The 18,159-nt window shown below is 46.1% G+C and overlaps 1 protein-coding gene across 3 annotated transcripts in view; it reads left to right on the top strand.

Annotated features, from left to right (window-relative positions):
- The first annotated feature begins 440 nt into the window (after nt 1-440).
- The window catches only part of UNC13B (unc-13 homolog B), a 224,691-nt gene continuing 206,972 nt past the window's right edge, over nt 441-18,159 (top strand). For all 3 annotated transcript variants that reach the window (XM_062208010.1, XM_062208006.1, XM_062208009.1), the window contains exon 1: nt 441-717. In XM_062208010.1, coding sequence (XP_062063994.1) covers nt 696-717 — 22 coding nt within the window. In that variant the 5' untranslated portion in view covers nt 441-695. The remainder of the gene's footprint in view (nt 718-18,159) is intronic.

Genomic DNA, 18,159 nt, shown 5'->3' with positions numbered 1-18,159 from the left:
TATGCTCTATGTTTAACTTTGTGGGCTGTGTGGTGCCACCTTGTTAAATTATTACAGTCAAGTACTCTGTCAGCTGTCAGCAGTGGATTCCTTAAGGAAGTCCTGTGGAAATTCTTCAATGAAAAGAATCTGTTACTGAGTGGGAGCCTCACCCACGTGCGAGGAGCAGAGTGCTTCATTTCCCGCCTTACGCAGGTGAGAAAAAGCCCCGCCCCGCTTGGAGCCTTATTAGTGGGCGGAGCTGCCTCGGTCTTGCACGTAAGGAAAGCGGAAGGGGACCCCGCCTCCTACGTGCTCGTGGGGGGCGGGGTCGGTGGACTGGGCGTGAGTTGATTGGCTAGGGGGTGGGGCGCCACGGCTTGGTTCCGCCCAGGCGCTCGCTCTGATCCCGGGTGGAGTGAAGGGGGGGGCGAGTCCCTGTCGCTCCTGCCTCCCGGCGATGGCGCCGCGGTGCCGCGCCCAGTCCCCCGCTAGCCAGCCGGTACTCGCCGCCGTCCCGAGTTTGCTCGGACGGTGAGATTGGGGAAGGGTGTGAGGGAGCGGAGGGACGCTGCCTGCGACTGGGACCATGCTGAGCGGCCGGACCCGTGGGGCGGGTAGCGGGAGCAGCCGCCGCACCTGCTGAGAGGAAAGAGCGAGCGGCCCGGTGCGGCGGCGAGGCTGGGGCGCGGCGGAGGCTGGCCCGCGCCTCGGCCATGTCACTGCTCTGCGTGCGCGGTGAGTGCGCGGACTCGGGCAGGGAGGCGAGGGGTCGCCGGGGGGTTTGCACACGCTTCCCGTGGGCTTCCGGCTACCGTCTCTCCCGAACTTCGCTTCCCGTCGGTGCCTTGAGGGCGATTGTGTTCAGCCACTCACAAACGCTTGAGGAGTTTTTTCCCCACTCTCATTGTGCCCACGCCCCTGGAAGGGACCCTTACCTCTCCGTGGTGGTAGCCATGTGACAGTGCTGTTGGCCGGCTTGGGTCACAGCCGCGTGGAAGTGGGTGAGCTGAGACCGGGAAGGTTGGTGCCTGTCGGTAGTGGGCAACCAACCTCCCGTGCCTTTCTTTCTTCTCCCTGCGCCGTAAAACTGCAGTCTGCTCAGTAGCCGCTTCTTTCTTTTTTAATTCTCTGATCGCGTTAGTAGTACAGCTGTCACATCCCTTCTTCCAGCGTCCTTCGTGTTTTGCAGCTCTCTGACGTCTAGTTTCCCATTCCTTCCCTGAACCCGGCTGTGGTCTAGGCGAAGATTATTCTCCTGTTCCACTTGGAAGAGTGTGTTTGGCTTCTCTGCTTTGGGAGCTGACCCTAAGAGGCGTGATTTATTTTAATTTCCATCCCAGTCCTAAAAGGGGAAGGGCCTTTATTTTTTTTTCCCCCCTGAGGACACTTGACCCACCTAAGAAGATGTCTTAAAGCAAGAGCTTTGGGGTTTAAGATGAGGCGCGGGGTATGAGACTGCCTCTTACTGTTTTCTGTAGTATTCCCAGCCCCTGACATAGTACAAACTCAGTGTTGGTTTTGAATGAATGCAAGGAGTGTGATTTTACAGAGCTTATCTGATCAGAAGGGGCAGGGTTTGGATTCGATCCTGGGAAATTCAAGGTACAGTCTGTCATGTCTGTGTTGAACAAGAAGGGGCAAAGTGGCTTCACCCTGAAAGTATTTATGCACTAGAGCTCTCACCAGAACTTTTTCTGGCACCTCGTGCTGGGTGGTTAAAGAGTTGGTGTTTCTTTTGGCTGCGCAGGTTAGAAGCATTTGTTGTTTGTGGTCTAGGGCTCTGATAACAGTGTTTCCCCAGCTGCTGGCAAATGCAACTGCTTTGTTGTGTTCTCTTCCACTGTTTTTGTTAAATCTGCATTAACCTAAAATGGATTTGGTGATTTCCGGGGATTATGAGACTCAGTTTTTCTTCTTTCATGGTTGATTTTTCATTAATGAAAAATTTGCCTTGCTTTTAGTAAGACATTTTCTCTTAGCAGCTGGGAATCTATTTATTCCTGCAGATCCCTGCTGCTCAGTAGCAGGATTTGGGAGAGGTTGGGCTTCGCAATGTCTCTTGGACAGTTTGTTAATTCTCTACTGGCACAGCATATTGCAGAGCTAGTCCTTATGAAAGACTCCAGGCCAGGAGCACATTTAAATCAAATTCTTATTTAACTGAATTTAAATAACTTCAGAAGAGCCGCTGCTGTTTTCATTTGTTCCAATATCAGATAGCTTTCCTTGTTTAGAAATGCTGTGATTTGGCTAACCTCTTTCCCCTTTAATGTTATACTAGTCAAATTTCTCCTCTTTTGAACCTGGAGAAATGGAGACCAGTAGGTCATTCATTGTCTCTCTAATAGAGATCTTGAAAATTTTAATTACTGAAACAATGGCTACCTTGTATGTAGGTGTTCATATTAAATGGCGAAGTATTCATCCTGAGGAAGCTTACAGGAAAAGGTTAAAAATATGTATTTCTAAAATGACATTCCTTGCATTGTATTTTGGTGGTAGGAGTAATGTACACATTCTGAAAGCAGTGTATGTAGTCATATTGTATAACAACTCCAGTTCATCTTGGAGTAGAATTGAATTAGAAACTTTTCCCATATAGTCAAACGTAGTTAACGTGATGCAGAAATCGGCAAACTGGCATTAATTTAATCATCCTAACCATCTCATCTGAGAAGCCATTTGCTTGGTCTAACCCTTTAATCGTGGCTTACCGCCTCCATGTTAAAGCCTCTCAATATTCTGGCCCCAGCTCTCCTTTTTACCCTATATTTTTGCCTATCCTTGTACAGATACTTGGCTCTAGCACTTCATTTGTTCCTGCCTCTGCTCTGTCCTTACACCTCATTGAAATTGCGTATTTTCCACTTGTCTGAAGTGTGTTCTTTCTTATCTAGCTTACAGTCTATTTTTTTTTAATTAAAAAGTTCCTCAGTCCACAGTGATAGAGCACTTGTGATTTGAACTGTGTCACTACCTGGCAACAGATGTTGTATTGTTATGCTCATCATGACCCAGACAAAGGAGGCAACAGCACTGGTCAGATCAGATCTGGAATTTTGTTCAGCTGAGGCATTTCCTTTTAAGAGGCACATTGGGAAACTGGATTACATTGAGGAGAATAAGGAAGAGTGTAGAAATCATTTGAAGAACACGGGAAGTCTAGTTCTGAGATTTAAGAGGGAAAGGATCCTAACAGTAGATGAAAATGATTGAAAATTCTGTCGTGTGGAAAATAGAGCATCTTTTCTAGTTGCTGGAAAGTATCGCACTGGGACAACTAGGCCAGTGGTTGAAACTTAGAGGAAATTGGATTTTAGCTTTGTATAAAAAGAACCTTACCAGTTAGGTTTGTTCTTAACAAATGTTAAAAAAAAAAAAAAAATCCATTACCTTGTAACAGAGATTGAAAAAGTGGTAAGGATGTCTGAAAGGGACATTGACCATTGGATAGGTGATTAGACTAGAATTTTTATTTATTTTCATTTCACTTGGAAAACAAACCTTCTATCTTCTGGTTCACTGTCTCCAGATCCCTGCAACAGCCAGGGCTGGGCCAAACCGAAGCCAGAGGCTCAGATCTTAGTTCAGGTATCCTGTGTGGGTGTCAGGCATCCAAGTATTTGAGCCATCATGTGTTGCTTCCCAGGGTGTGCATTTGCAAGAACCTAGGTTCAGAAGCAGAGTCAGGATTCAAACCTAGACACTGCTGTGTAGGATGAGGGTGTCCCAGGTGACAGTTTAACTGTTGATGCTAGATGCCTGCCCCGTGGAAGATTTTTTTCTTTCCTTCCTTCCCGTTTTCCTTCCTTCCTTTCTTTTTTTTAAAGATTTATTTATTTATTTGAAAGGCAGAGTTAGAGAAACGGAAGAGTTAGAGAGTGAGTGAGTTTCCATCCTCTGGTTTACTCCCTGCTGGGCTGGGCCAGGTTGAAACCAGGAGCCAGAAGATTCTTCTGGGTCTCTAGCGTGAGTGCAGGGGCCCATCTTCTACTGCTTTCCCAGGCACATTAATTAGTAGGGCGCTACATGGGAAGTGGAGCAGCCCAGACTAGACTTGGTGCACGTGTGGGACACTAGCGTTCCAGGTGGTGGCTTAACCTACTATGCCACAATGTTGGCCCCAAAGGGTTTTCTTTAACTTTGTCTTGGTATTCATGACCAAATTTCTCCCAACAAATGACAGGTATTTTGAGAATTGAGACTTTCCATATTATTTCTTTGTAATTCCTACAGTGTTTTTTTTAACAGTGCTTAAATAATTGAACTATGGGCATTTTCCTTTTATTTGAACCAGAAGTGGCCACACTTGTTAAAAATTTTGTTTGGAGATTTAAAAAGTAATATATGCTGGCATATTGCTAATTATATAAAATTGAGTAAAGAAAAAGATAAAAAGGAAAATAAAAATCATCATGGTTCTACCAAATACCCCAAACCATTGCTAACTTTTTTTTAAGGAGTTATTCTTGGGGGCTGGTGGTGTGGTATACAAGTTAAGCCACCTCCTGCTGTGGCAGCATCCCATATGGGTGCTGGTTCGAGTCCCAGCTGCTCTACTTCTGATCCAGCTCTCTGCTATGGCCTGGGAAAGCAGTGGAAAATGGCCCAAGTCCTTGGGCTTCTGCTCCCACATGGGAGACCCAGATAAAGCTCCTGGCTTTTGGCCTGGCCCAGCCCTGGCTATTGCAGCCATTTGGCTAGTGAACCAGCAGATGGAAGATCTCTTTCTCAATCTCGCCCTTTCTCTAACTCTGACTTTCAAAAATAAATAAATATTAAAACGTTATTTATTTGAAAGAGAGAGAGAATTGAGATCGTCCATCCTTTATTTCATTCCCCAAATTTCCTCAATAACTTGGGTTTGGCCAGGTTGAAGCCAGGAACTAGGAACTCCCTTTCAGTCTCCTGTAAGGGTGGCAAGAACCCAAATACTTGAGCCATCATCTGCTGCCATCCAGGCTCATTAGCAGAAAGCTGAATTGGAAGCATGGAGTGGCCAGGAGTCCAGCTAGTATTCCAGTATAGGGTATGTGCATACCAGACTGCAGCTGAACCTGCTGTTAAGCCTGCCCCATATTGCTAACTTTTTTATCCATTGCTTTTGTTACGTTGTTTTTATTATAGAATAGTATATGTGCAGACAGAAAATTCAAAGAGCTTAGAATGCCAAGTGTAAGGAGGCAGTTCCTGTTCCTATTACCTGTTTCAGCATCCTGGAGGTAACTACCCGGTTTTACTCTTTCTTGTATATTCTTCTCACAATTTTCATTATATATAAAGATATAGGTTCTACAATTGAAAGTACACAGCAGTCCTCAATTTTTGTGACTTCGTGATATATTTCCATGTTTTCTCATGAGAGTCTATACCATTCTTTTTAATGGCTGCAGGCTATCCCATTATATAAACATACATGATTTAAAGTTTCATATCAGTAGAATTCAGGATTTTTTTTTCATTTTGCTATCATAGTGTTATAGTAAACATCCCTGTAGATGATTTTTGTTTGTGTGTTTGAGGACACCAGTCAGCTTTCCACCTATATTTTCTGCTTGGTTTGCTTATATATTTTAGTTAATGGCTGTTTTCTTTGGCATAATCATTACACTTACCTGGACACATTAGCAAACCCACATGCTGCAGTGTCTTTCAGATAGGCATCCTCTAGGAGAGGCAGGCCTTTCAGCAGGAGATACTATTTTGTGCCTATCAAAAAGATTGAAGACTTTGCTCTTAAGTTTGATCTGTGATTTCCATGTACTTCTTAAAGTTTGTTTTTCTTAAATTTTTTATTTATTTGAAGGAGAGTCACAGATAGAGATCTCTATCCACTGGTTTACTCTCCAAATGCCTGCAACAGCCAAGGCTGCAGCCAGGATCCCAGAACTCAGTCCGTGTCTCCTACTTAGGTGGCAGGGACCCAACTATTTGAGATATAACCTGCTGCTTCCTGGAGTGTACATTATCCCAAAGCTGGGTCAAAAGTGGCCCTGACTTGCAATTTTAAAGCAAAACGGGGAACCAGCGTTTGGGCCCAGGTTAAGCTGCTCCTTGTGATGCTGGCATCCTGTATCAGAGTGCCAGTTGGAGTCTGGATGCTCTGATGATCCAAGTGCTTGGGCCCCTGCCATCCAAATGGGAGACCCAGATGGAGTTCTTGGCTCCTGGATTCTACCCAGCCTAGCCATAACTGTTGTTGCCATTTGGGGAGTGACCCAGCAGATGGAAGGTTCTTTCTCTCTCTCTGTGTCTCTCTGTTGTCAGTCTGCCTTTCAAATAAATTGAAAATAATAAAAACCTTATGATTTATCACCACCAGTCATCAAATTAAATAAAGGATACTGCTGGGAAACCTTGTAGTAGGTGAATTCTGATAGTTCAAGAATTAAAAGATACATATTGTCAGTTCTATTTTAGGGAGTCCAGAGATATATTTTGTTTATGGCCCCTGTGGATAGTAGAAATGGTAATGTTTTTAAGTTTTCAGGTCTAAGGATAGATTGGTCAAGTACTTCCGGTCTCAGTTTTTCCCCCTGACATTATCGACCTCTGCTTCAGCTAACTTCATGCTGCTGGATTTCCATTACATCATGTTCTGTTAGTCTCTGCCATTACAAGCCGAGTTGTTCCTGGGTTCCTTTCACTTAGGACAACAGGAAGTTGATTGCACCTTGTCAGAACCAGGCAGCAGTGAAAGGGGAAAAGGATCAATTTCCTCTGGCTTATTCTTCTGTCTACCCATAAATTGTTCTCTTCCTCTAAGCAGTGTTTATATAATTTGCTTAGCTTTTAAAAGTGAGGTTTCTGGAAGTTGGAATCTTTAGGCCAATATACAGAGGTTTTTATCCTATTTACCTGCGATGTATTTCATTTTTTTTTTAAAGATTTATGTATTTATTTGAAAGTCAGAGTTACACAGAGAGAGGAGAGGCAAAGGCAGAGATCTCCCCAGCTGATTGCAATGGCCAGAGTTGCACTGATCCAAAGGCAGGAACCAGGAGCTTCCTCCTGGTCTCTCAAGCAGGTGCAGGGGCCCAAGGACTTGGGCCATCCTCCACTGCCCTCCCAGGCCATAGCAGAGAGCTGGATCGGAAGAGGAGCAGCCAGGGCTAGAACCGGTGCCCATATGGGATGCTGGTGCTTCAGGCCAGGGCGTTAACCCACTGCGCCACAGTGCCGACCCCACCTGTGATATATTTGACTTTGCTATATATACTTGTTAAAAGTTTTGTCTGTGTATCAGTAGTAGATATCCATTGAATACTTTCTTCGTGCTTGTTTATGATACAAATATATAGAAGATTAAGAGGCCATGGGTGGGGGGCCAGAGCTGTGGCGTAGCAGGTTAAAGCCCTGGCCTGAAGCGCCGGCATCCCATATGGGTGCTGGTTCTAGTCCCAGCTGCTCCTCTTCCGATCCAGCTCTCTGCTATTGCCTGGGATAGCAGTAGAAGATGGCCCAACTCCTTAGGCTCCTGCACTCGTGTGGGAGACACAGAGGAAGCTCCTGGCTTCAGATCGGCACAGCTCTGGCCGTTGCAGCCATCTGGGGAATGAACCAGCGGATGGAAGACCTCTCTGTCTCTCTCTGCCTCTGCCCCTCTGTAACTCTGCCTTCCAAATAAACAAATAAATCTTAAAAAAAAAAAAAAAAAAGAGGCCATGGACTCCATAGGTCATTATTATTATAATTTTTTAAATATTTATTTATTTGAAAGACAGAGTTACCGAGAGGCAGAGAGAGACAGAGAGGTCTTCCATCCTCTGGTTCACTCCCCAGATAGCCACAAAGGCCAGAGCTGTACCAATCAGGAGCCAGGAGCTTCTTCTGGGTCTCCTGTGGGGGTGCAGAGCCAAAGGACTTGAGCCATCTTCTACTGCTTTCCCAGGCCACAGCAGAGAGCTGGATCAGAACTGGAGCAGCTGGGACTCAAACCTGAGCCCATATGGGATGTGGGCACTTCAGGCAGTGGCTTTACCCACTATGCCACAGCGCCAGCCCCTCTATGTTGGTTTTAAAATATCTCTCTCGAGACCAGGAGGAGGCTCCTGGCTTCGTATTTGTGTGGCTCTGGCTGTAGCGGCCATTTAGGGGGTGAACCAACGGAAGGAAGACCTTTGTCTCTCTCTCACTGCTGTCAAATTAAAAAAATTATTAAAATGTCTCCCTTTTTTTGGTAATCCGTTAGAACTATTAAGTCTGATTTGGGATAAGCAGAATAATAAGGTTTTTGCTGGAATGGGAGAAATAACTGCACTATCTTTAGGTGGGCGTCATGATACAGTGGGTTGGGACACCCACATCTCATATTGGAGGGTTGATTTGGGTTCTGTCTTTTCTGCTTCCTACCCATTTTCCTGCTAATTTACCTGGAAAGGCAGCAGATGATAGCCCAGGGGCTCAGATCCCTGCCACCCACATGAGAAACCTGGATGGAGTTCTAGGTTCCTGCCTGGCCAAGCCCCATTTGTTGAGTGTTTGGAGAGGGAACCATTGGGTGGAAGATCTCTGTCTCTCTTTTCCTCTCTCTCTCCACTCTGCCTTTAAAATAAACAAACAAATATTTAAAAAACAACTTGAAGTATTTTATACCTACTTTTTTATGTAGAAAAATATTTTTTAAAATGTATACAAATCTTCTAACAAATTGTTTTCTATAGGTCACAGAAATTTTGCTATTTGTATATTTAAGAAACTTTTTTTTTTTTTTTTTTTTTTTTTTTTTTTTTTTTTTTTTTACAGGCAGAGTGGACAGTGAGAGAGAGAGAGACAGAGAGAAAGGTCTTCCTTTTTGCCGTTGGTTCACCCTCCAATGGCCGCCGCGGTAGTGCGCTGCGGCCGGCGCACCGCGCTGTTCCGATGGCAGGAGCCAGGTGCTTCTCCTGGTCTCCCATGGGGTGCAGGGCCCAAGGACTTGGGCCATCCTCCACTGCACTCCCTAGCCACAGCAGAGAGCTGGCCTGGAAGAGGGGCAACCGGGACAGGATCGGTGCCCCGACTGGGACTAGAACCCGGTGTGCCGGCGCCGCAAGGCGGAGGATTAGCCTGTTGAGCCACGGCGCCGGCCTATTTAAGAAACTTTTTAATTTTACTTTTATTTTTAAAAAAGATTTATTTATTTGAAAGGCACAGTTAGAGAAAGAGAGACAGAGATCTTCCATATGCTGGTTTACTTCCCAAATGTCTGCAATAGCAAGAATTGGACCAGGTCAAAGCCAGGAGTCAAGAGCTTTCTTGGGGCCGGCGCTGTGGCATAATGGGTAAAGCTGCTGTCTGTGGTGCTGGCATCCCATATGGGCGCTGGTTCTAGTCCCAGCTGCTCCTCTTCTGATCCAGCTCTCTGCTATGGCCTGGGAAAGCAGTAGAGGATGGTCCAAGTCCTTGGGCCCCTGCACCCACATGGGAGACCTGGAAGAAGCTCCTGGCCCCTGGCTTCGGATTGGCTCAGCTCCGGCTGTTGCGGCCAGTTGGGGAGTGAACCAGCAGATGGAAGACATCTGTCTCTCTCTGCCTCTCCTTCTCTCTCTGTGTAACTCTTAACTTTCAAGTGAATAAATAAATCTTTAAAAAAAAAAAAAAAAAAGAGCTTCCTCCAGGTCTCTCACATGGGTGGCAGGGGCCTGAGCACTTGGGCCATCTTTTGCTGCTTTCCCAGGCCATAGCAGAGAGGTGGATCAGAGAGCTGGATCAGAAGTTGAGCAGCTGGGTCTCGAACTGGCACCTATATAGGATGCCAAGCACTGCAGGTGGTGGCTTTACCTGCTTCAGCACAGCGCTGGCCCCGATTTTTTTTTTTTTTTTAAATCTGAATGTACTTTCCTTTTTAAAAAGATCTTTTATTTTTATTTTGAAAGGCGGAGATAGAAATCTTCTATCTTCTGGTTCACTTTCCAAATGTCTGCAACAGCCAGGTCTGGGCTTGGCCAGGCTGAACCTGGGAGCCTAAAACTGAATCCGGTCTCCCACATGAGTGGACGGATGAGAACTCAAGCCGTCACCTGCTACCTCCTGCGGATGCACATTAACAAGCTGGATCTGAAGCAGAGGAACTGCACTCCTCTATGGGATGCAGGCATCCCAAGTGATGTCTTAACTGCTGTGCCATAAGTTTGCCCCTGCTTTATTTTATCATTGTTTTAGGTTCACAGTAAAATTGAGCAGAAAGTTTTCCCTGTTTCTAAACTCCTAAAGATTATTTAAGACAGAAGTTTTCCATCTGCTGGTTCACCCTTCAAATGCCTGCCACAGCCAGAGCTGAGCCAGGCCAAAGCCTGGAGTCCAGAACCCAGTCCAGGGCTCCTGTGTGGTTGGCAGGGACCCAAGTACTTGAGCCAAAGCCTGGAGTCCAGAACCCAATCCAGAGCTCCTGTGTAGTTGGCAGGGACCCAAGTATTTGAGCCAAAGCCTGGAGTCCAGAACCCAATCCAGAGCTCCTGTGTAGTTGGCAAGGACCCAAGTACTTGAGCCATCACCTGTTGCCTCCTAGGGTGCACGTTAACAGGAAGCTTAGTCAGAAGCAGAGCTGGGACTTTTATTTTTATTTGAGAAGCAGAGTTACAGAGACAGAGAGACAGACAGGTTTCCATCCTCTGGTTCACTTCCCAAATGGCCGCAATGGTTTGAGCTGGGCCATTCTGAAGCCAGGAGCTTTATCTGGGTATCCTATGTGGGTGCAGGGGCCCAACCACTTGAACCATCTTCCACTGCTTTCCCAGGCGCATTAGCCGGGAGCTGGATTGGAAGTGGAACAGCCAGGACTTGAATGGGCATCCACTTTGGATGCTGGTGCCGCAGGCAGAGGCTTAATCTACTATGCCACAGTGTCAGTCTCCCAAGCCATGTCTTTTTTTTTTTGACAGGCAGAGTGGACAGTGAGAGAGAGAGACAGAGAAAGGTCTTCCTTTTTGCCGTTGGTTCACCCTCCAATGGCCGCCGCGGTAGGGCGCTGCGGCCGGCGCACAGCGCTGATCCGATGGCAGGAGCCAGGTGCTTCTCCTGGTCTCCCATGGGGTGCAGGGCCCAAGGACTTGGGCCATCCTCCACTGCACTCCCTGGCCACAGCAGAGAGCTGGGCTGGAAGAGGAGCAACCGGGACAGGATCGGTGCCCCGACCGGGACTAGAACCTGGTGTGCCGGCGCCGCAAGGCAGAGGATTAGCCTAGTGAGCTGCGGCGCCGGCCCCAAGCCATGTCTTAACCCCTGTACCGAATACCTACTTGCTGGAACATTTTTTAAAAAGATTTATTTTTTATTTATTTGAAAGGTAAAATGACAGGGAGAGAGAGAGAGATCGAGAGATCTTCCATCTGCTGGTTCGCTTCCCAAATGGTTACAGCAGCCAGAGCTAGGCTGAAGCCCAGAGCCTGGAGCTTCTTCAGGTCTCCCATGTTGGTTCAGGGGCCCAAGGACTTGGGCCATCTTCTGCTGCTTTCTCAGGTGCATTAACAGAGAGCTGGGTCAGAAGTAGGGCAGCTGGGTCTTGAACCAAAGTGCATATGGAATGCTGTTGTGCTAGGCAGAGGCTTACCCTACTATCCACAATGCCTCCCCCCCCCCTTTTTTTTTTAAATAACTCAGTAATTTATTTGATGGTATGTTACAAGTTGATTAAGTAGCAGACCTTCACGGGGGGGTGCCTTTCCTTTTTTAAAGATTTATTTATCTGATAGAATTACAGAGAGGCAGAGGCAGAGAGATGGAGAGAGATCTTCCATCTGCTGGTTCACTCCCCAAGTGGCTGCAATGGCCAGAGTTGGGCTGATCAAAAGCTAGGAGCCAGGAGCTTGTTTCAGGTCTCCCATGTAGGTGCAGGGGCCCAAGGACTTGGGCCATCTTTTGCTGCTTTCCCTGGCACATTAGCGGTGAGCTGGATTGGAATTAGAACAGCTGGGACTTGAACCAGTGCCCATATGGGATGCCGGTACTGCAGGCAGTGGCTTTACCCATTATGCTACAGTGTGCCAACCCCGTTTTATGAACTTTTTATAAATAGAATTATGTACATATTCCTTTGGGTTTGCTTAACATTTCAGATGCCTCCAGCTGATGCATATAGCAATATTTCATTGATTTTCCTTTGCTATGTAGTAGTTCATTCAATGAATATACTATGGCTTATTTAACATTTTTATTAATCTAGTGACAGTGTAGATTGGGTTAAGTAGGGGAACAATTGGAGGCACTTAAGTTATAGAAGTGATTTAGGGGGCTGGTGCTGTGGCATAGCAAGTAAAGCCATCACCTGCAGTGCCAACATCCCATATGGGCACCGGTTGGAGTCCCAGCTGCTCCACTTATAATCCAGCTCTCTGCTATGGCCTGGGAAAGCAGTAGAAGATGGCCCAAGTGCTTGGGCCCCTGTACCCATGTGGGAGACCGGAAGAGGCTCCTGGCTCCATGTTGGCACAGCTCTGGCCATTGCAGCCAATTGGGAAGTGAACCATCGGATAGAAGACCTCTCTTTCTCTCTTCCTCTCCTCTCTCTGTAACTCTGACTTTCAAATGAAAAAAAATAAAATCTAAAAAATAATAAAGTAAGGTGAGCTATGTTATAAAAAGTGATTTAGATAGTAAATTAAAATTTCTTGATGAGATTTGAAATGTTGGGGCCAGTGCTGTGGTTTAGCAGGTAAAGCTGCCACCTGTGGTGCCAACATTCCATATGAGTGCCAATTTGATTCCTTGCTGCTCCACTTCCAATATAGTTCCCAGATAATGTGCCTTGGAAAGCAGTTGGAGGATGGCCCACGTGGTTGGGCCCCTGCACCAATGTGGGAGACCTGGAAAAATCTCCTGGCTCCTGGCTTCGGATTAGCTCAGCTGGCCATTTGGGGAGTAAACCAGCAGGAAGATCTAAGTCTGTCTGCAGCTTGTCCATTTCTCTGTAATTGTGCCCTTCAAATAAATAATTCTCTTTTTGAAAAAGAAATCTGAACTATCACAGGAAATTATGAAATCCATTTTCCTAGGTCTTGTAAAAATAAGCTGTTTCCTTCTGTGTTCAGTACTTAGATGTAGCTGCTTTGGATGAGGAACGTTAGATAATCAGCTTTGCATTTCCTACTTTGATCTTCTCTGTAATTACGGGGAAATGGAGTAAAAATATAGGCATGTAGTAAAACTTTGTGTTCTTCATAAAGGAAATTTTATTTCACTCTCCCACTTGTTGTCTTAAGTAAAAATGAAATGGTCTTTCCTAAGTATCATTCCCAAAAGCAGCCATCCAGGGTACATGTGAGAGAGGCCTACTGAATCAAAGGAAAAAGAGCCATAAGGGCAAGGGCTGTTTCTTCTTCTTCTTCTTTTTTTTTTTTTTTTTTTAAGATTTTTATTTATTTAAAAGGCAGAGTTTCAGAGAGGCAGAGAGAGAGAGAGGGAGGAGAGGGGAGGGAGGGAGGGAAGGAATCTTCTGTCTGTTGGTTCACTCCTCAAATTGCCACAATGGTCTGAGGTGGGCCAGTCTGAAGCCAGGAGCTTCATCTGGGTCTCCCCTGTGTGTGCAGGGGCCCAAGCACTTGGGCCATCTTCCACTGCATTTCCAGGCACATTAGTAGGGAGCTGGATCGAAAGTGGAGCAGCCAGGATTCGAACCAGTGCCCATATGGGATGGCAGTGCTGCAGACAATGGCTTTACCCACTACGCCACAGCGCCGACCCCAGGCTTCCTTTTTAGTGCTGATGACCCTCCATGCTGATAAAATATGAGATAAAAATATGACAGGAGAAAGTTTGGGCTAAGGTGTGTGTCTACAGATTATTTTTTCCAAAGAATCATAAGGAGGGAGAAGCAATTCTTAGTCATTAGGAAATAGAGATTTCCAGAAAGAAGAATCTGCCTTTTCCTATTGCTGCCTCTCTTGTATTTCTGCACATTAAGTACTTATTCAGGACTGTGCAGGATAGATAGGCCTATGGATTGCATTGGACTGTTCATTTTCTCTTGCAGCTATTTGCTTTATTGATTTCTATAGAGTTCCATTGTGAATAAGGTTGAGGAGCAAAAGGCTAGAGGGCAGTGATTGAGGAATGTCTGCCTAGCAACCAAGGGGAAGCTGATGTTTTGACAGTAGGAAAATAATTGCTTTTCTGTGATTCAGTATGGAACAAAGATGATTTAGAGGACCAGCTCACTTATTTGATTTCTGTCGGTATTTAGCCAAGTTTGTAGGGACTTCGTCTACAAAAGGACATAGGAATCCACTCACGGCCGCTGCCGCAGCTCAATAGGCTAATCCTCCGCCTGCGGCGCCGGCACACCGGGTTCTAGTCCTGGTCAGGGTGCTGGATCTGTCCTGGTTGCTCCTCTTCCAGTCCAGCTCTCTGCTGTGGCCCGGGAGTGCAGTGGAGGATGGCCCAAGTGCATGGGCCCTGCACCCGCATGGGAGACCAGGAGAAGCACCTGGCTCCTGGCTTCGGATCAGCATAGCAGCAATGGTGGAGCTGGGCTGATCCTGAAGCTAAGAGCCAGAAGCTTCTTCAGAGTCTCCCACGTGGGTGCAGGGCCTCAAACATTTGGGCCGTCTTCCACTGCTTTCCCAGGCTATTAGAAGGGAGCTGGATTCAAAGTGGAGCAGCCGTGTCCCAAACCAGCACCCATATGGAATACCAGCACCACAGGTGGAGGCTTAATCCACTGTGCCACAGTGCTGGCCCTAGGAGTGCTATTTTATCTATGTTTTATGAGTGGCCGGTGTGTGGTTGTAGTGAATGGACTGAGGGTGGGAAGCCATGGCTGGTGACACTGTAAACAGGGAGCATACTTACAGGGTGTGAGGGTGAGAGGTAGTGTCTTGGATTGTAGCAGAGTGTCATTGAGATAATTGTCATCAAAGAGATTAGTGCTGTCCCAGGCATAGAATGAGTACTTATTTTAATATCCCTCATCCTATGTTGTGGCATCCATTTATCTAAGCAAGAAGCTGGAAATCACTCTAGATTTCTCAATCAAGAGGGGAAAATAAAAGCAAAAGAGGAAGGAAAGTTGTTCTCAATTGAGTTAATGGTATCTGTAAGTTGCATATAAGACATGTTGACCCTTGAAAATGCACCTGAAAAAAAGTATAGCTAACAGAAGTCTGTGTTAGAAATAAATATCTGGGAGTTGTAGATATTTGGTACTAGAACCATTAGCTTGAATAACAATGCCTAAAGAGCATAAGAGGAGGAAAAGGGGTCAGTGGTATAGCCAAGGAACTCTAGTGTATACCAGTGGGTAGTTGAGGGAGTGGTAGGTGTGCTCAGAACTGCAGGGAAATGGAGAGTGTTACAGAGCAGAGGGAGTTTGGACAGGAATGTTTAGGGACCGGCGTTGTGACACCTGGGTTAAGCTGCCGCTTGCGATACTGGCATCCCATATTGGAGTGCCTGTTCGAGGCTTTACTGCTCTGCTTCAGATCCAGTTTCCTGCTAATGTGTCTGGGAAGGCAGTAGAGGATGGTCCAAGTTCTTGGGCCTCTGCCACACAAGTGGCAGAGAACTGGATGGAGTTCCTAGTTCCTGGCTTTAGCCTGGCACAGCCTTGCTTCTTGTGGTCATTTGGGCAACAAACCAGCAGATGTAAGATTTCTTTCTTTCTCTGTCATTCTTCCATTCAAATAAATAAATCTTTAAAAACAAGGAATAATTAGAGCTAGAAGTGAAGATACTGGTTGAGGATTAAGGAAAACATCATTGGATTTGAAAACTAGAGAAATTTTATTAGAGAAATGTGAGGTCAGACATACTATGATAGTTAATGAGTATTTGTGAAGACATGGAGTGAACAAGTGTAAGCGACACATTCAGAAGTTTTGCAATCTAGAGAAAAGTGCTCTTAAGATGAAATCTAAGTGGAGCCTGGAGGGAAGGAATCTATAAGAAGAGAAAAGTTAGAGCTGGCATTGTGACACAGTGGATTATGCTGCCGCCTGCAAAGCTGACATTCCATATGGACACTGGGTCATGTTCTGGCTGCTCCATTTCCAGTCTAGCTCCCTCTTAATGCACCTGGGAAAGCAGTGGGAGATTGTGAGTACTTGGAACCCCGTTCCCATGTGGGAGACCTGGATGAAGCTCTTGCTTCTTGGCTTTGGGCTAGCCCAATGCTGGCCATTGTAGTAATCTGGTAGTGAACCAGTGGTTGGAAGATCTTTGTCTCTCCCTTTCTCTCTGTAACTCTGCCTTTTAAGTAAAATTTTTTTAAAGGAGGGGCAGAAATTGAGATGAGAGTAGGGGCCGTGCTGTAGTACAGCGGTTTAAGGCATCACCTGCAGTGCTGGCATCCCATGTAGGTGATGGTTCACATCCTGGCTGCTCTGCTACTGATCCAGCTCCCTGCTAATGCACCTGGGAAAACAATGGAAGATGGCCCAAATACTTGGGCCCTTGCCACCCACATAGAAGACCCAGATGAAGTGCCTAACTTTGGGCTGGCCCAGCTCTGCCCATTGTGGTCATCTGGGAAAAGAACAGTGGATGGAATCTCTCTCTTTCTGGCTGTCCCTCTCTATATAACTCGGCCTTTCAAATAAATAAATACATCTTTTTATTTTATTTATTTGACAGGTAGAATTACAGAGAGAGAGAGAGACAGAGAAAGGACTTCCTTCCATTGGTTCACTCTCCAAATGGCCGCAACGGCCCGAGCTGTGCCAGTCCAAAGCCAGGAGCCAGGTGCTTCCTCCTGGTCTCTCGTGCGGGTACAGGGGCCCAAGCACTTGGGCCATCCTCCACTGCTATCCTAGGCCACAGCAGAGAGATGGACTGGAAGAGGAGCAACCGGGACTAGAACTGGCACCCATATGGGATGCTGGCGCCGCAGGCGGAGGATTAACCTAGCGCGCCATGGTGCTGGCCCCATCTTTTTTTTTTTTTCCAACTGATTTATTTTTATTTATTTGAAAGAGTTGCAGAGATAAAGAGAGAAGTCTTCCATCTGCTGGTTCATTCCCCAAATGGCCACAATGGCTGGGGTTGGGTCAGGCCGAAGCCAGGAGCTTCTTCTGCGACTCCCATGTGGGTTCAGGGGCCCAAGCGCTTGGGCCATCCTCCACTGCTTTCCCAGGCCATTGAAGAGAGCTGGATCAGAGGAGGAGCAGCTGAGACTAGAACCGGCACCCATATGGGATGCTGGCACTGCAGACAGAGGCTTAACCTACTGTGCCACAGCGCCAGCCCCATAAGCTACAATTTTTAAATGAAATTATTAGTGTATACTCAATGTACATCATGGAATTGATGAGAATTAAGCCTTGAATCATGTCTGGAATTCCTTTGTAAATTATAGTAATTTTTACTCTTGGGTCGTCCCTTTTCTCTCTAAGGACTTAAATATTTTAAAACTTACAAAGAGGATGTGATCAGTTCCGTGCACATGTTGATGACTTAACTATGGGTGAGGTGTTGAATTAGACTTTCTTGGTGTATAAAAGTGAGTAAGAAGAAGACCTTCCCCTAAAAAAAAATTGAGAGCCAAGAAGGGGAAGACATGTATACAGCCAAACATGATGCAAGGTGCAGTTTGGTAATTTCTAAAGTAGAGGTAAACAATAAAACAGATTATAGAAATTTGAGGGACAGGAAATATGGAGTGAAAATTTTCAGTTGAGAAAGGAAACACAGGAAGAATGCAGTTGCTGGGGAGATTATTATTGTTATTTTAAGATTTGATTTATTTGAAAGGCGGAGTTAGAGAGAGAGATCCTCCATCTGCTGGTTCACTTCCCAAATGACTCAAACAGCTGGGGCTGGGCCGGGCTGAAGCCAGGAGTCAAGAGCTTCATCTGGGTCTCCTGCGTGGGTGTAGGAGCCCAGGGACTGGGTCATCTTCTGCATCCCAAGGCACATTAACTGGGAGCTGGATTGGACATGGAGCAGCCAGGACACGAACCAGTACCCATGGGGGTACTGGCATCACAGGCGGTGGTAGCTTAACCCTCTGTGCCACAATGTTGGCCCCTGATTTTGGTTCTACACATAGTAAATCTGAAATGCTGGGAGACTTGGTTTATTCTAAGTGGATTGGTTGTATAGAGGAGTGGTGTCAACCTGAACATGTATCATTATCATAATGTACTTTATTTCTCCTACAGTAAGATGCCATAGATTATAAAATGCCTCAGTATTTTTGTACTATTAAGAAAATACTGGGCCGGTGCAGTGGCTCACTTGGTTAATCCTCTGCCTGTGGCACTGGCA

Source organism: Lepus europaeus, chromosome 12, assembly GCF_033115175.1.
Source record: "Lepus europaeus isolate LE1 chromosome 12, mLepTim1.pri, whole genome shotgun sequence".
Taxonomy (NCBI): Eukaryota; Metazoa; Chordata; class Mammalia; order Lagomorpha; family Leporidae; genus Lepus; species Lepus europaeus.
Note: the sequence above shows the minus strand (reverse complement) of the source record. Positions and strands in the feature narration are given on the sequence as shown.